This window comes from Eucyclogobius newberryi, unplaced genomic scaffold, assembly GCF_026437365.1.
Source record: "Eucyclogobius newberryi isolate DKJ021-1_F unplaced genomic scaffold, fEucNew1.0.hap1 SCAF_20, whole genome shotgun sequence".
In the NCBI taxonomy this organism is placed as follows: domain Eukaryota; kingdom Metazoa; phylum Chordata; class Actinopteri; order Gobiiformes; family Gobiidae; genus Eucyclogobius; species Eucyclogobius newberryi.
In genome coordinates, this window is record NW_027315835.1 from 14,678,093 (window position 1) to 14,695,310 (window position 17,218).

General features: G+C 40.4%; 1 protein-coding gene across 2 annotated transcripts; it reads right to left on the reverse strand.

Moving 5' to 3' along the window:
* Nucleotides 1–356: 356 nt before the first annotated feature.
* Nucleotides 357–14,817, reverse strand: tmem94 (transmembrane protein 94). Of its 2 annotated transcripts, XM_072455535.1 has the most exons (31): nucleotides 14,556–14,816; nucleotides 13,361–13,483; nucleotides 13,020–13,147; nucleotides 12,640–12,776; nucleotides 12,296–12,501; nucleotides 11,453–11,604; nucleotides 10,631–10,733; nucleotides 10,463–10,549; nucleotides 10,236–10,352; nucleotides 9,731–9,787; nucleotides 8,908–9,012; nucleotides 8,644–8,817; nucleotides 8,360–8,572; nucleotides 7,009–7,321; nucleotides 6,654–6,827; nucleotides 6,457–6,559; nucleotides 6,164–6,372; nucleotides 5,789–5,970; nucleotides 5,405–5,537; nucleotides 4,964–5,079; nucleotides 4,784–4,883; nucleotides 4,601–4,709; nucleotides 4,227–4,416; nucleotides 4,073–4,150; nucleotides 3,909–3,994; nucleotides 3,660–3,741; nucleotides 3,419–3,579; nucleotides 2,300–2,394; nucleotides 2,131–2,224; nucleotides 1,265–1,435; nucleotides 357–1,056 (listed from the first exon to the last, which is right to left on the reverse strand). In XM_072455535.1, exons 1-31 carry the CDS (start codon nucleotides 14,577–14,579, stop codon nucleotides 984–986), a joined length of 4,095 nt encoding a protein of 1,364 aa, XP_072311636.1. In that variant the 5' UTR covers nucleotides 14,580–14,816; the 3' UTR covers nucleotides 357–983. The 2 variants fall into 2 exon arrangements, with proteins under 2 accessions (XP_072311636.1, XP_072311637.1); XM_072455536.1 differs by lacking the exon at nucleotides 9,731–9,787 and having other exon boundaries at nucleotides 14,556–14,817.
* Between the last annotated feature and the right edge of the window lie 2,401 nt (nucleotides 14,818–17,218).

A 17,218-nucleotide genomic window follows, 5' to 3' on the forward strand; every position in this document is an offset into this window, starting at 1 on the left:
CCGAGTACCTGATTAGCACCAGAATACCCTCTCCAGGGTTTCAAGACACTATTATACAACTGGAAGGTTGAATCTTAAACCTCCAATGAGGAGGGAGCGAAAGTCAGTTTACAACGTAGATAGCCCATTACAGGGCTGTTCGTTAAAAAAGAGGGCAGGGCCTACTCGGAGTAGGATAAATATCTGAGTTCCCAGACTCAATCCACAAATTGAGAATAACTTCTGGATGAGAGTCGAAACATTTTTCTTAAAAAAAAAAAAAAGTTCCAGATGACTTCAACTGAATCTTTTTCTATAATGAAACGGATGTTGTTTTCACAGTTGTCTTAACATACCTTTTCATCATAGTGACCATGTAGATAAAATGTCATTTATTTATATCACATTGACAGGACAGAATCAAACTGGCTGCACATTTTAAAACCATTTTAAGAAAATACAAAATATACATTTTCATTTTGTTGGTGTTTATGAGCAGATAAAAATAATAGATATCTGTAGATCCCTTGATCAAGACTGAAAGGGACTGAATCTCATGCAGCATTGTTGGGAGCAAACGTCTTCACAACTGGTGCAAACACAAATTAACAAGAGAAATATAACTTACACATTTCTTTACTGACTGAACTATGTTGCTTCACTAACTCCAAAAAGCCACACACATTCTATTGCAATTGTCTTATGTTTTTTTTTTATGTGTCATAAAAGTATAATGCAATTATTTAAATAAAAAGTGGTGCAGCTTTTCTGGAGTGTTTAGGACCATGCAACATTGTACTTTTTTTTTTTTTTTTTTTTTCCATAAAACATTCCTCATGCCTCAATTTAGATAAATAAAAAAATGTCTCTCTTAAAATTATGATTTTGATTAGTTCTTTCCACCACCATTTGGACAAATATTGCAGTCATTTATACTTCTTAATATTAAACATTTGGTTGATGGCTTGGTTGGCTCTTCTTGGCGGTTTTTTTTCAGAAAAAAATTAAAAGGGAGAGTTCATGCCAAGCTTAGTCTCAAACTGTAGCTTCTGCCTCTTCTGGTATCGCACTCTCACACTGTAAAACAGATTAAACAATTGAATTAATTCATTATAGTTTCGAATTTTATGATAATAATGCTGCCATGTTTTAGTTACCTTAAAAGTAAGTAATTCATATTGTTAATTTACACAAGAGTTAAATTATTATTTTATACATAGTCAGATCAACTTAACATAAACGTGCCGTTCATATGTGCCTTCCATGAGGTGTGTGGATTGCGTACCGTATTTCATGCATTTTGACGACCTCGTTGACCACCACCACCAGCAGAGGTGACAGAGACATCAGCAGCCAGGCTAACAGAGGAATATCCTGCAGTTTGAAGTCCAGAGGGCTGCTCCGGTCCCGCCAAAACTGGTAATCCACTGTGGCTTGCACCATCTGACCAAGCAAACTACAAACACAGACAATACATGTCATGCCTAAGGTTGTAGAAATGTGATAAAGCATTAGAGCTGGGTTGAAATAATAGATTTTCCGATTTTTAATCGATTCGCATATTAATGACCGATTATCGATTCGTACGTCCAAAGATCGATTTTTTATTTTTTTTAAAATTAAAATTATTTTCTACATTTCCCTCAGTGAACTTCAATCTACCTTCAAGAAAGATAATTCAGGACTCCTGGATTATCTTTCTTGAAGGTAAAATGACCCTTAACCTTTTCATCAGTCTTCCAGCCATCAGTAACTACCAATACTTGTAAGATTTGCTGTTTAATATTGATATAATACTAGTTTTAATATGTTGCTTCTCTACACAGTCATGAAGTGAAGGAAACAGTTCAAATACATTTTTCATTTTTAATAACATTAACCCCCGGATCGAATCGAAATCGGATCGAATCGGAGCGAATCGGATGGGATCTGAGAAATCGGAAAAAAATCGATTTTGAAAAGTAAAAATCGGAATTGAATCGATTCTTGAAATTTGAATCGAAACCCAGCTCTATAAAGCATTCAATTAAATACATTTTTCAACGCCCAAAATCACAACAGTAGTTGCCTGGGGGGGCAACAGTGAAAAGAAACCTGGGAATGCACATATTTATCACAAATTGAGTGACTTAAAAAGTGAATGCGACTTACACCACAGGGACAGTGAGGCACCACCAGGTGTTGCTGAAGGGACTCTTTCTCCACAGGGACTGAGAGCGATGCACATAGCTCAGAGAAATCACCACTGAGAAGAGAAGAGATTTAGTCCGACCATGTTTAACAAAATATACATACAAGAAACGTGAGTTAAGACCCTTACCAGTGTGTAACACCAAGAAGGCGGCCATCACCTTCTGAGTTAGTAGTAGACTGCTTGACAGCTGCCCAAACCACTTAGGAGCCTCAGCAGAGGAGCTGGTTTAGAAATATTAATATTAATATCCAAAAAGTGACCATAGTTAAATGAATAATTTGTTTATAGAAAAAAAATTGCAGAATGATTGATGAGAATTTTACACTTTGCATGGTCTTAAAGGGAGGGTATGTAAAATTTGTATTTAAAATTTCATAAACATGATCTGTTGTCATATTTTCAGATACAAAAACATTGGCCATGATGGCCAAGTCGTTTATGATTTGGTGTTTTGGTTCTCAAGTCCAATCCATTCATTAGTCAGGTACAGTGCAGCCTCTACAGTTTAGTGAGGAAATAGTCTCTGTGCACAATGACACCTGGCTAGGGCAAGGCAAGTTTATTTGCTTCACTCAACAGGAAAATACTGCATTCAAATCACAAAGACATAACAGAGATCACAAACATTCATTTCTATTAATTCAATTAAAAAAAATTGCAGACATGAATCATACATTTTTTCCGTGCTTAGTAAAACCAAATCTATTGGACCGCACTGGCAAACACTCCAAACACTCTTTCCCATATTTATTTGACATCACCAGCGTGACAGATGTCTCCGGGATGGGCACATGGCTTTTAGATTAATTCTTTCTCATGTTTGACCGTCCCTAGACGTCAGCGTCTTATCTACGGCTAGTCACTGTTCTGCTCATATTATAGCTCCATGAGGTATGCGAGTCATGCAGTGTACACAAACATGCGGCTGAATGTCACTGACAACATGTAAAGACCTTACAAATAAGATGATAAATACTGAGCTAATGCATTTATTTAAAAAAGGTAGGTCTTTGTGTCTGGATGCTAATGCTAATTTGGTACCTAATAAATATTAAAATACAGCTACAAACTATAATAATATTCAAATAAAGTAGACTACCCAATTGTTTTTAAGTGTTAATTGGTTGTTTATGTTATATGGGATTTTAGTTCCTTATTCAAACCGGTAAGAGCACAGGCTACATACCCTTCCTTTAAGGTGTTTTGTAGTAATTCACTGCAGTTTCAAATATGTTGTGTTGATACCTTGCTGTGAAGATAGAGGCACAGTTAGCAGTGCTGTTTTCTGCAAGCGTCAGATTACTGCTGCGACAGACCTCCTGCAAAGTGAAGCCGAAGGCCAGCAGACAGGCACACACTGACAGGCCAAATTTTAACAGGAAACAGCCCAGGAAGTAGTTCTGAGTCTGCCCACAACACATTGAAGATAGTTAGAATAACATTAAACACAGCCATACTGCAGCTTTGATGTACTCTAGCTACATACCTTCTTCGGGATGGCATTGAGGTTCTTTCCCGTGGCTACAGTCATCACTGAACTGTCAGGAGGTTTTCCTAAAAGAGACAGACTGCCACAAAACAGACAATAAGCAAAACCAAATTGTTGGTAACGGTGTAATAAAAGAGACAATTCATTTGATCATTTACAAAGCACAAAATGTATTAGATCAAGCAAGGTGTTATTCAAATTTTAACATGTTAAAACATTTTAATGGAAATATGCAATGAATAATACCTGAGCAATGGACAGCTAAAGCAGGACACCCAAAGAATGTCAGTGGTGTTGACAGGAGGAGGCAGCTGAGCCAGGCATGCTAAGAACTTGATATAAATATAAAGTTATCTACCAAATCAACATTATTATCATAATTTTAATATAATAGTTCTAACAAAAATCACCTGGATGATAACAAGACTGAGTTGACATTGAAGGAGGAAAAGAAAGCACTTGCGGATGCCATAGGTAGTGTGTCTGGCCTGAAAAGGATAAAACACAAATAAAAGTAAATCCAATATCATGAATGAGACTTGTTTCAGCAACAAGCTCTCATACCTGCTCAATGAGACGGACCATGCTGACGCTCTCCCCCCGATGGAAGCTGACAGAACAACCCAGACTGTTGAGCTGCCCCGACAGCCTCAGAGGAGACAGGCCCTCCAGCTCTCCACTGAACCCTCCTCCAGTGGCATAACCAAAAGTCTCCCATGAGCACTGTGATGGGTACAGTGGATCCAACGATATGCTGTTCACACAAAAATACAACATCTTATGACACTGTCAAGGTTACTTTGTTTTCTAGTATCAAAATCAAAAAGATAATTCCTGCAATTAACTAAAATTGTATAAATTATGTTGTTTGGACAATGAAAAGCACTGATAAATTGGGCTTGATTTTCAAATGCTGAAATGTACGCTTGGTACCATACCTGAGGTCACTCTGGAGGAAGAGGCGGCTGTTGCGGAAGTTGGCAGAGCTGCCCAGACAGCATGTGACCTCCCTATTCTCTTGCATGATCTTCATCATCTCACACATGGCTGGGGGAAAAGGTGGAGAGCAGTTAATTGACAATCTGAACCTGAAACTTCAGGGTTTATGATGTGGGACTCACTGTCGGGGGTACAGTCTGTGAAGAGTGGCACCAACAGAGGCACATTATCTATGTTTTTCAGGTGTGGGCGAACCTGGTGGATACCACGAGGTAGTTTGGCCTGAAAATACAATAGAGTCAGGCTTCCAGTAGGGCCTAAGGGATTCATATAAAGTACTAAGAAATTATAAATAGTGTTACCCTATTGCAGTCCTCCAGGAAGCTGGGCACATCACTGTCTGTGGGCTGGAAACTGACCATGTCTGAGTGAGCCTCCTCCTCAAGTAGAAGCGGACCCTCGGCTTCGTCGCGAGAATCTGTGAAATCCCCATGGCAGTCAAGTAAATTACTTCATGATATGCACATTTCAATGGATTGATGAGGCATTCCATAATCTGAAAATTGCAATCAGATGTCTAAAGGGCTCTGACACAAAATTTCAGATGTGGTTGGTTGTTCATATTATGCCTATAGCCAAATGATCTTAATTGTGTCCATGATTTATCAGTGGCCTAAATGCTTCCTCCAACACTGACAGAGATCACATTGCAAGTTTGTTTCTCTGACACATTCAGAGCACAATTGTTTTTATTTTAAAGAGGTTATAACGCCTCCTAAATTACGCCTATAAGTGGGTGGTACCTTGGTTTAGGTCCTCATGGAAAGAGCCGTGGCTGGGGCTGGAGGGAGCTCCATCACATGGACTGTCTCCGTTTGGTGTCAGAGAGATATGACAGTTCCAGCCTGTCTCCAAACCCATCTTTTCTGCAAACACCTGGACAAAAGTACTTCTTACTTACAGAATAACAACAGATATAATTTTTACATGCATATACAATCCTGTATGCATGTAATATTCAACACCAACTGTTTCATAATATCTTGTACTCTCATCTAAACTCTTCTCTCACACTTAAATAAACTTTAGGGTCAGTATACTCAGGCATTCTCTATCCCAGCTGCAGAATGAATGAATGAATGAATGAATGAATGAATCTCTCTCTCTCTCTCTCTCTCTCTGTTTACCTTGCTGCGCAGTTCGTCCTCCATAGAAAAGTAGACAAAGCGGATACATGCGGTGACCAGAGCGTCGATGAGTCTGACTGTATCCAGTCTAGCCTGAAACTGTGAGGACACCATCCCAATGAAGATCTGACCACTGAGGGCACTAACACAGTCCTCTCTCTCAGCACCCTCCCCAATGCCCTCTGTGCATGGGACAGAGATGAAAACAAAAATATATCAGGATGTCAGGACATTTTTCTATTCAAACTAATTTTCGATTTAGTGTTATTTGTTGTAGGCTTGGCTTAAAATATTTCCATTTACATGACATGTTAAAGTCCAGGGATACAAATTTCATTTGATGTGCCGGCACTTGCTTTAGGTATGCACACATACCATCTGAACTCCAGCTGTTTCGGCAGGAGCCATGTTTGAGGGGAGTGGTGGAGGGCAGCTCCAGCCCAGAGAACACACAGGGTCCCGGGGCAAGTTCCAGACATTTCCCATTGAGCTGACTGGACAGAGACACCTGCATGGGCTTATAGGCAAAGGCTGAGCAGTAACCGGACAAACAGGCACGCTGATAGAAGTCCAGGACTTTCTTTCTGCAAATTATGAAAGAAAAGTATTCAGTTAAAACAACACTACTACATAGTACACAGTACTACATACTATGGCATGGACTGTACCGGTCTGAGCCTGAGAGGGGGTAAATATCTGTCCCATCCCAGAAGTCTGTGCAGGACTCCAGGATGAGGTCAGCTGATCCATGAGAAAGCATCTGGACATGATCTGTGTCAGACACAAATAAAATGTTATGACGAAATATGCTTGGACAGTTTCTCCGGTTGTTTGTGAATTTAAAAGCCATTTTTTAATGACTCACTGGAGGAGGAATCCCGCACAAACAGAGAGATGAGATGAGAGAGGGGAGGCTGGCGTTTGATGAAGTAATGCAGTCGACGGGAAGAAAGCTCCTTAGTCTTCTCTCCTGAAGGCAGCTGGTACAGAGCCAGGTGGTTCTCCTGTTTAAACAGCTCCCTCGCTCCTGGGGTGAAGCCTGTGTATAGAACATGCTGTGAAGTACCCACAGGAATTTTGACTGAGAAATTAAAGGCAACTAGAAAATAACTCGACCATTCACAAGATGCCTTGTTCACATGTTTATTTTGTATTTATTAACTGTAAAAACATTATGAACATTAGCAATTAATTAATGTTTTGTAAAAAGCCATTCTTACCTATGAGTCGAGAGAGCTCACAGAGACCCCAGGGCACGTTTACAGGCTGGACGGTGCCATTGCTCTCCTGAAGGGCCAGGTTGGACAAGTGGTCGGAGAACCTGCAGAGCTGCTGCGTCACACTGGCATTACACAGGTTTAACATGATGTTTAAACCCAGAGGTTTGAGAGAGGGCAGGTGACACTGCCAGGACAGGTCATCAAACTGGATACTAGCAGGGTTCTGCTGGTCCTGGGACAGGCTCAGCATCTCCAGGTGGTAGTCACATACAAAGTCATCTGCCTCAGACTCTGGGCAGCCAAACCCAAACTCCTACAAGAGAATAACATATGAGAATATTTGGAATCAATTAGCGTATTCAGCTACTGCTGGCCAAAATTCTGTTCTAATAAGTAAAGTTTAAATATGCATTTCTAACTATTACTTTGTTTGGTGGGATAGTGCCTGTCTGTAGATATTTATCATAGTTTTACACCAGTCAAGTGACATTGAAGAAAAGCACCAACAATTAAAACATCTTTGTTACCAATACACAAAATTAACAATTTCAGTTGTTATCACGTATTTTTATTTGTCTAACACTATTGCACAAATTTGGCTCTTGTTTACAGTAGGATTGCTAGGTAACAGCAGTAGCGTGCAGTAACTTTTATGGATGGGCAAGCAAGACTAGGGGTGTTCAATATTTAGTGGATAACACAAGTGAACAAGTGAAAAAAAGCTTCCCACATAAAAACAAAGACCTTTCTTTAAAGGTTTTTCCTTCAGCAGCAGACGTGAGGGGAAAACGGACTTAAATAGATATATTATAGAACAATTTATATATAGTTGTGACACACGGTATTATTATTGTATTATTATTTATTGGTCAATCACTGCTTGCATTGATTGCCCTGACCGCGCATCACTGGGAAACAGTCTTGGAACTACATCTACGTCACATAGATCTGCTGCCTATGTCCAACCAGAAAGTAAAAGTAGGAACTTCACCAAAATCTCCAAACTAGGGAAAACTAGGGAAGATTTTGAGTATAATCTTCAATGTAATAATGTTATCTACATTTTAGTGAAATTGTAATTCTAACCTGTCATAAGATAAGATAATTATTTAATATCCACACAAGGGGAAATTTCGTTGTTATTTCGTTTGTGAGAATAGGAGGAAAGATTATAGGAAGTTTCAAAACACACTCTTAATAGAACTCTTATGAACAAAAACAAAAAAAAACTCTTATTAACAAAGCTCCTCTCCTATCTCAATAGGGAATGGAGGGGGGGAAATAAAATAAAATAAAAATGCACTTCAAATTTAAAATGTGGTATGCGATTGAAAATGGATGTTCTCCTCACCTGTCCCTGGTTGTCCTCTCCTCCCTCTGTGTCATGGCTGAAGCTCACGTTGGATCCCGAATTGTGTTTGGTGCGAGTGCGTGTGGGCTGTCCACATTTTTGAGGCCTTAGGTTCTCTGTGGACAGGGCATTATCTTGTGACATTTCACTAGGTTCCACACCATCCACTTGGGAACCTCCAGGCTGACACAGCAGTGCCTCCCCCTCCTGGGCCTAAAATAACAAAGGTCAGAAGTCATTTGGGCTTAGTAAATTACAAACAGTCTAAATGGTTTGCCATCCACCTCATCCTGGTCCTCTTCTGTATCCATTCTGCAGAAGGAGTTGATCGACAGGTCGTCCCTGAGGTCATCCTGACTGTTGTGGGGAGGTTCCACTCTTCCACTGAAAAACAGCACGGTCTCGGGGCTGGGGTTTGGCCATGACAGGACACCCTGCTTATCCACGCAGCATAGAACCTATGTTCAAAAGGCATAACAGTTGTCTTCATTCAAATATGCAATAGAAATATATTACATTCAAATGTAACATAATAATGGTAAACTTACAGTGACAGAGCCCAGGATGTGCAGAAGGCTTGAGGTGTAGCACAGTGTCTGAGAGTCTCCCTTCAACACTCCAACCAGGTGCCTCCACACACAGCGCAGCATCTCCTGCACACAGTTCAATTACATCATAATAATGCTAATACACAACAAAATTACCACAATCATAAAAGGCATTGAAATTGAATTCCTTGGATATGAAAAGCAAGCAATTGGGGGAAAAGAAAACATATTGCTCTTAAATCAGAGAAAGACAAAAAATAACTAAAATCCCATTTCTACTTCTGAGAAAAGCCTAACACAGCATCTGTATAACCACATTTCGAAAACTTGCATTGAAATTAATGACAGATGCACTGCTCATGTGGGGAAATGACAGAAGCTCATCATGCAATACCCAATACTGTTGTTAAAACATTTTTATAAAATTATTGACAAGGCAAAGCAAAGGTAGGCAATGTCCCTAGCAATGCCTTTCCAAGGGTCTATAAATCTAATAGAAGCGGCAGCTGGATTGGGGTTGCATATATGGTGTTTCGACTAGTGATAGTTGGGACTAATGAAGACGGCCCCTGTAAAATGGAAGTAGAACCAATAACACCAATGACATTTGTGACAAATCAGAAACAAGCAGCATGTTTTGCTGACAAAAAGTGCCATATCATAGTTATTTTTTATGATCATAAATTATAGGAAATTCATGTTGTCGGTGTTGGTGGTTGTTGGTAAGCAAAGCCATGTGCTTAGTCCACAGGAGGGAGGCAGCAGTGAAAAAAGGGTCAGGTGGAGCAGGTGGAGGAGTTGTACGAGGCAGTGAAAGTTATACCTGAGAGGAAACCACTTCGGTGTAGCTGCTTAGTGTGTCCTCAGAAAACTTAGCAAGCTGGGGCAAAAACACAGCAGGTTAAGGCACACAGGAGGAACGTACAGGGTTAGACTGATAAGACTCAAGATAATTTTGTGACTCTAAATAGAACATGGCTGTGAGGAAAAAAGTCACCTTAAAATCTACAATTTTTGTCTGCCTGAAGTCATCCTTTCTTAATTTCACTTCAGTTTCCAGAAAATAACCATACAATTATGTGACCAAAGTGTTGAAACACTAAAATCACCTGTCCTCCTTTGAAAAGCTACGGACTAGTTGATAAACCACACGCTTGTTAACAATTTACTTTTTGACAGTTAACCTCCACTGGCCATCACTACTACTCAATTACAGGGTCTGAGCCTGATTCTAGTCGTCTGGATTTGTTCAAAAAGTTTATCATGTAGTTTAGTGTCAAGAGAGATTTTTTTTTTTTTTAAGATAAATTATCTTTTTGTGTCCTTACCAGACCAGCTGGAGATGCTTTGCTGAACTCGGCCAGGACCTGAGCCTCACCAAACGCATTTACCAGGACCCACATGACCGGGAAGAGCAGTGGCAGGATGGGCAGGACTCCCATCAGCTGATCAATACAAGCAGAGATCAATACACATACCACACATCAGTTTAGAAAAACATGTTTGCCTTGCGTTAATAAGCTTTTTTAGGAAATTTAGGATGACAAAACTTTACCTGGAGCTGACAGAAGTTGTACCATAGCGGTGTAAGACTGGGGGCATCACAAAAATATCGGATAGTATTGACAATTAAAAAGGCAGTCTGAGGAGAGTGCACAGAGGAAAGAGTTAGGCATAAAAAAAAGGAACCAGCCAAAAGTCAAAGTGGATTGAGGGTTCTCACCAACACTACGGGACACACTAGCTTGGTGATGACTGACTGCACAGTGAAGCGTTCATTATCCAGCACGGTCACTGGACGAGACAACGCTAACTCAAGGCCATTTCTGAAAACACACTGCATTTTCTTCAGTTTGTTTCTTGGGGCACTCAAGTCCACTGCAAGTTTGAGTATACTGTACATACTTCCAAAATTATTCTCCATTTTCCCAACCGTATTTCAAACATTATGATTTTTCACAGCGACAAGTTTATAGGCACGTTCACAACTTGAGTGGATTTTTGTCATCACGGTAATGCTAACAACAAGCAGCATGCCAACAGCCCTTTTCCGAGTGCGTACCCGTACCGTACAGTGTTCCCCATACCTAGGTTCCCCATATGTACCTAGGTTCCCCATATGTACCTAGGTTCCCCATATGTACCTAGGTTCCCCATATGTACCTAGGTTCCCCGGTACCCATGTTACCCCTTTTCTATGAACGGGGAAACTACGCATATACCAGCATAGGCTACTGGTTCTGGTTCCACATCCTCAATAGTTGTGCATAAATGTATGGTTTTACAGCATAACATATAGCAGCATATAACTAATCCAAACACTAACCCAGGTCTCAGGGAACGTAGGTACCGGGGAACATAGGGCTGACCCCCACCTTTCCTGGTTCGCGACAAATAAAACAAGCTTTACAAATACACACAGTGGTCTCATTTTTGACCCTAAGAGCTGCTTTTACAATATATCTGTATATGGGGCAAAGCAAATTTTACTTTATTACGAGAACCAAATCAGGCACAACCCCTATAAACATATGTTGCAATTTACCTGACCGTGTCCAGCACAGGCGTCCGAACTACCCTGAAAAGCCGATGATGCTGGGGACTTAGGGGCCCTCTCTTGTCTGTGGCTTGGGGTGAGGGAGGCGGCGAGAAGGGGGGGAAGAGGTCTCCAGGCTCCAATACGATGTGCTCATCATCCTGAAAAGAACAAAACAGGTCGATTCATTACCACTTTCAATATCTACAGAAATAACACTTTCTTCATAGAAAGGAACCTAATGTGACAATCAGTGATGCAATGTTTGCTGCCCATCTTGCTCCCTCAGAAAACACAATCAATGACAATGAATGCACCAGGAGCTTCTATTGTAGCAAACTGAAAAGATTACAATTACACTATGTCATGTCAGGGAGCAAGGGGTGGCCGCTAATTTGACAAAAATTAACATCAATAGTTGTTTTTTTTAATCTTCATAACTATGTGCTACATTGAGCCTGTGAATGTCCTGGTTGGGGTTTGCAGAAAACGTGAATGAACCTTAAACTAACCACAAAACGCGCAGAAATCAATTTCAATTCTTTTTTACCAGTTCCTTTTGCTCTGATTTCTAAAAGTTTAATTATAGACATTATACTAGACATTCTCATTTTGAATATATCCAGAACCATTGTGATATTATCCACTTGTAAGCACTGTAAATATTGTTATGAAGAGGCAGGGCCTATCAGTTCTGCAGTTTTGACCAGGAAGTCAGTGAACCCATTTCTATGATCAGGCCCCTTTAAGGGATTACAATGACATTTTACAAATGTAAAATGATCTACAAATGTCTACAAATCATCTTTTATATATAGGTTCTAGATTATTATAGGTTCGATAGATGAATACCTTGATCCCTCTAAGAGAAGCAAACGCCTCCTGTCCTGGCCTCAAGGCGATGACGTCTCCCTCCACCAGCAGGCTGACAGGACAGTTGACGAGCTGGGAGTCTCTGTAGGTCCAGTGGAGGGACCAAGACGGGGAGGTAGGGGTGTACAGGTCCGGGTACATGGATGTGGCCCAGCAAACATCATCCACACAAGCGGACAAGTAGTCTAAACACAAACGCAAATAATCACCTTCATTTATTCCACAATTAAGCATAATTATCATCTCTTTGCGTTTATGGCTAATATCCAATTAAAGTCGACGTCCAACTTCTAAAAATCTATCTCCTTTGCAACCAGTCTTACCACTGAGCTGGCCTATGATAGCTCTGAGGCGGCGGACCATCTCTGTCTTCTGGAGCCTCTGTTGTCGCCGGACCAGCAGCAAGTTCACCAGCAGGAGGAGCAGGAGGGCGGCAGCGTTGGACAGCTCCACTCCAGAACTGTAGATGAATGTGAATCATGAATAAGAAACAGCAGCTGGATAAAGCTTGTTACTTTGACAGTAGAATCAAAAGAGGGCTAGGACTTCTACGACTCAAGTTGCAGTTTTACTTAAAGTACAATATGGTTAAAATAGATGCAGATACTGGGCCTATCCATAACAAACAAATTAAACCAATGCCTCAACATTTGGCAGAGTTATGCAAATATGCAGTCACATGATCATGACTGGGTGAACTAACCTGCCCTCGGGTTGGCTGCCATAACAACTGATGAACCCCAGAACGACCAGCAGCGTTAGGGCCACAGCAGGCCAGTGCAGGCAGGAGTGACGGTTCACATGAAACAGGAAGCTGTTTGCCCATCGGTCCTATTTCAGTACATCACAAAATCCTGATTTACAAGTCAGCAATAAAAATACTGTTCCTGCTTCAAAGCCGGGAGCCCTCACAAATTCATGCCCTTTTATGGCATATATAAACATTTGCCGATTTTATCATTTTTTCACATGTGCCATAGATTTTTTTGATATGTAAACTGCAATCGCATAAGGAGTAAGAAATTAGTTTAAAGCAGTTTGTACCAGAACAGATGAGGGTCGGCGTGTGGCTCTCTGGTGGTGCTGCTCTAACAGAGCCGTGAGCTGGTCTTGAAGCTTCCCCAGAGCCTGCCTTGTGGACAAGCCCAGAGTGACAGCATTCTCCCCCTGGGAAACAGCATGAGCAGAGAGTCACAACAAGCTTAAAATAGGCTCATATTCAAAATCACATCAATAGTCAGACAGTTTAACATTCATATTGCACAATTAAAAAAATATTTCCATTGGTAATATAAAATACGGGGATTTTGGAAGACAATTCAGTTCATTGAGAATTATAAGCATGCATAAAAATTAACAAATGGTTATTATAAAGATAATCTTAACAGTTGCTTAAATAAAAACAGACTGACTCGAAGAGTCCAACGAGAAGTACAACTTTCCCATGCTCCAGGTCAGATCATGCTCTCTGAGCTCATACAAACATTCTGGGGCCGGGAGTTATATTTGGGTCTTTTTAATCGAGAGGTCCACAGCCAATCCTCCGTCGGTAACAGTATGTGGCTTGGATCGGAGTTCAAACATTGAAGGAGGAAGAAATTTTACTACTGTATGTGTTAAATAGCTTTGATGAAAAGTCTGTAATGTTTTTGTTTAGGAAATTACTATTCGTTTTTAAGACCAAGTAAAATCTTATTGAAAATTTAGATCAATATCATGAAACAATCCTTATGTTTTGTCATATAGCCCAGACCTATAATATAGTGAGTGATTGTCAGCATTGTGTTGAAATCCATTATGACACAAACATTCCACACTTCTGTGAACCTGTGGCCTGTAGAGTAACTTTTAAGCTGATTGTCCAAACAAACGCTGGCAATATGTGAGTTATAGTTTAGTTTTAAACTTTCTGTCAACGCAGAGTTAAAACCAGTGCTTAACAGTTCACGTACACTTGTAAATTCCCTATGCTTTTTGTAATAGACTTTTAGGACAACTCAAATATTAGGAGTTTAAATGCATGAGAGGCGAACCAGCTATGGGGAAAACGCAGAAAACTAAAAAATACACCAACAATACTTTATAATTGCAATATTTCTGATAAAAATGGTAATTAAAAATGTGTGTTCTATGGGCGTGAATCCCCAGAGAAGTGCTGCTCGTGGTGAGACTAGTTTGAGAAGCAAACTCTTCAGAGTCTCTACATAAACACCATGAACTTAGCAACCCCCCCCATTACCTGCTTCTTATCCTGCGTCTCCATGGTAGCCACAGCTGCTCAGCATGCTCCACCCCCTCAGGAGTCACGCCCAGCAGGTGTGACCCCGTCAGCGCCGCTTCACACTGGGCCTGGGGGATGGTACTATAAGGATGTGTCCAGGTTGTCCCGGAACACACAAAGAGAGGCAAGTCCAGAATGGGCCCAGTGTAACACCCAGGGTCCTCTTCAGACTGCCCCAGCACACAGCAGTTTGTCTACTATTGGCTGCTTCTCATAATGATAATGAGGCCTGCGGAGATCAAACAAATGTATAACAAAAACAGCTAATTCTGTACATTCACCCTTCACAATACAATTTCAAGAAACACTCTCTTTTGATTGAGTTAATTAATTCTGATCCTCTAGACAGAGTTGTTCATAACCTACTAATGGGCTACAAGAGGGCATGGATATTCTGCCTGCAAACATGATGAGCTCCTGATCCAAGCATATCTCCGAGGACTTTACTGTCGAAAATGGAGGTGGACTCATTCTGCTGAGCCGATTTGTTCAGGAGTATTGGACAAAGATAAACATAAAGCATTGTGTGTTCTTGAGACTGAGACTTTGGAGACTACTTCGACCCCATTTCATTGGACAAAAGTGTGATTGCCTTCATGTAGCCCATACCAGCTGTATATATTCATATCCCTGATGCCCTAGACGTCTACTTGATTGTAAAGGTGGTAAAGTGACTTATCACTAAAGACAGACTGTGAAATTGAAAACACAATTCCATTCATGATGTAAGGTTTAGGTTGATCAAAAATAACCAGGCTACTTGATGGGATCATTAAAAATCAGGGTACCACTTGGCCAAGTAGATAGTTTGTCAGGTACATGTGCAACCAGCTTTGAATTTGTGAATTAGATATGTTGAATGTACTTCCCTCTCTCATCCCCATTTCATGCTACAATGCCCTGTCCAATAAAGCTTCTTTAAAACTGAAACAAAAAAGGGACCTCAGGTGCCTATGGGCCACTCTTTGTTTGGCCATAAAACTCCTGACAGCAGATCCTCTGACCACATAGGCAGCTTTCTCTGGCACAAAACACAAGACAAGTCAGCACTTTGCATTGGCCAGGACCACACCATTCTGCCCCTCATACACAAGATCCAAACTGAAACAGCCCCATGAGAAAGATTGACGAGTAAAGCACACAAATATGCTTAAATACATAAGTCCATCCCTACTGATATTTACCTTAATATTGCCAAGCCTCTTTGGAGATACATATTATATTAAAATCTGACGCCATATCTAACGATGCACATCCGCGAGGATATCGTAAAACCGATATAATTAAAATAAAATAATAAATAGAAACTGAATATCTACGTTGTCATTACTGACCCGTGTGTGGACATCAGGTCAGCCACACTGCGTGTTTATGATAAAATAACAACCGTGGTTCACTTGCTTTAAATCCCTGTCAATAATTCAGCCGAACTGGACACAGGCGTCTCCTTCATGTCAAAGACAGATGCTAATCCACAGCCCAACCACAGAACGCTTATACCCTCCGTATTCACGGCTTTATGAGCACGCACACACGTTATTCACAATACACCTACCTGGGAGTTACAAGCGAGTGTCAAACGAGCTTGTAAAATGTGATTTTTATGATATAATCCAGGTAGTTCCGCAGGTTCAGTGCCAAACTGCGGCCATGTTGAGACGTTCTGCCTGGAAGCGGACAAAGACTTGTGATTGGTCAACACGGAACACTCTGACATCTGATTGGTAGATGCAAAAGTGGGCGAACGCCAGTCTGTTTATGGTTCTGTTTTGAAATAGGAAACTTGAGCTTTTAGAGGTGACCGGATTTATGTCAAGTACACAACCCTGTGATGCGTTTATACCATGAAAACCTATTGATTAGAATACAGAGAATACAGTAAAAGTAAAATCAGTGTCCCATGAGCTTCACTGCTGGTCTAAAGTCCGCAGATCCCCCGTGTACAGTCTAAACTTTTGATTTATTTATTTATTTAATTCAATTGTGTGTTAACTTTATGTATCGACCATAATTAATGTATCAATATTTGAGATTATTTAAAATATTTAATCCCGATTATTTTTATTGGTTATGCCCTATTTACAATTGTTGTCACCAAAACTAAATTTGATTGAAATATCAGAGATTTTAGGGCAAACAAAATACGATTCAAAAAGTCACAGATGGGGTGATGAACACACTAAAAACGTGAATGTGGTGAAAAATATTTGTATAACCTTTTTATACACTCTGTGGCCTCTCAAAGATAATATTGAGTCTACACTAGTATCCATTTGTGGAGATGTGTGATCTGACCTGCTGCACTTGTACATATACACTTAAATGTATATTTACAATTGTTAACCATTCATAGAGCGAGCACCCAGAGCGTGACATGGCTCACTACAGTACTGAAACGTGAGGGGTAAAAAATAAGACAAAAACTAACACAACACAACAACAAACTCTTTTGGGATTATTGGTGATGTAGATGCCACTACTTGAATCAAGTAGTGTGCTTTAAGTTGAATCTCTTTCCTTGGCCAAAATGTCCTCCTCCCTGAGACCAGATTTAGAGTGACACCTCTCTGCAAATCAAATTCATTTAAACATTTTCAATAATTTTGCTTAGGAAACATTGC

Coding starts and splice junctions, on each gene's coding strand:
- tmem94 (XM_072455535.1), bottom strand. CDS start 14,579: ATGGAGACGCAGGATAAGAAGCAG. Junction 6,373..6,456: donor CCCCTCTCAGGCTCAGACCG/GTACAGTCCATG, acceptor CATAATTTGCAG/AAAGAAAGTCCTGGACTTCT. Junction 4,710..4,783: donor CACAGACTGTACCCCCGACA/GTGAGTCCCACA, acceptor CTTTTCCCCCAG/CCATGTGTGAGATGATGAAG.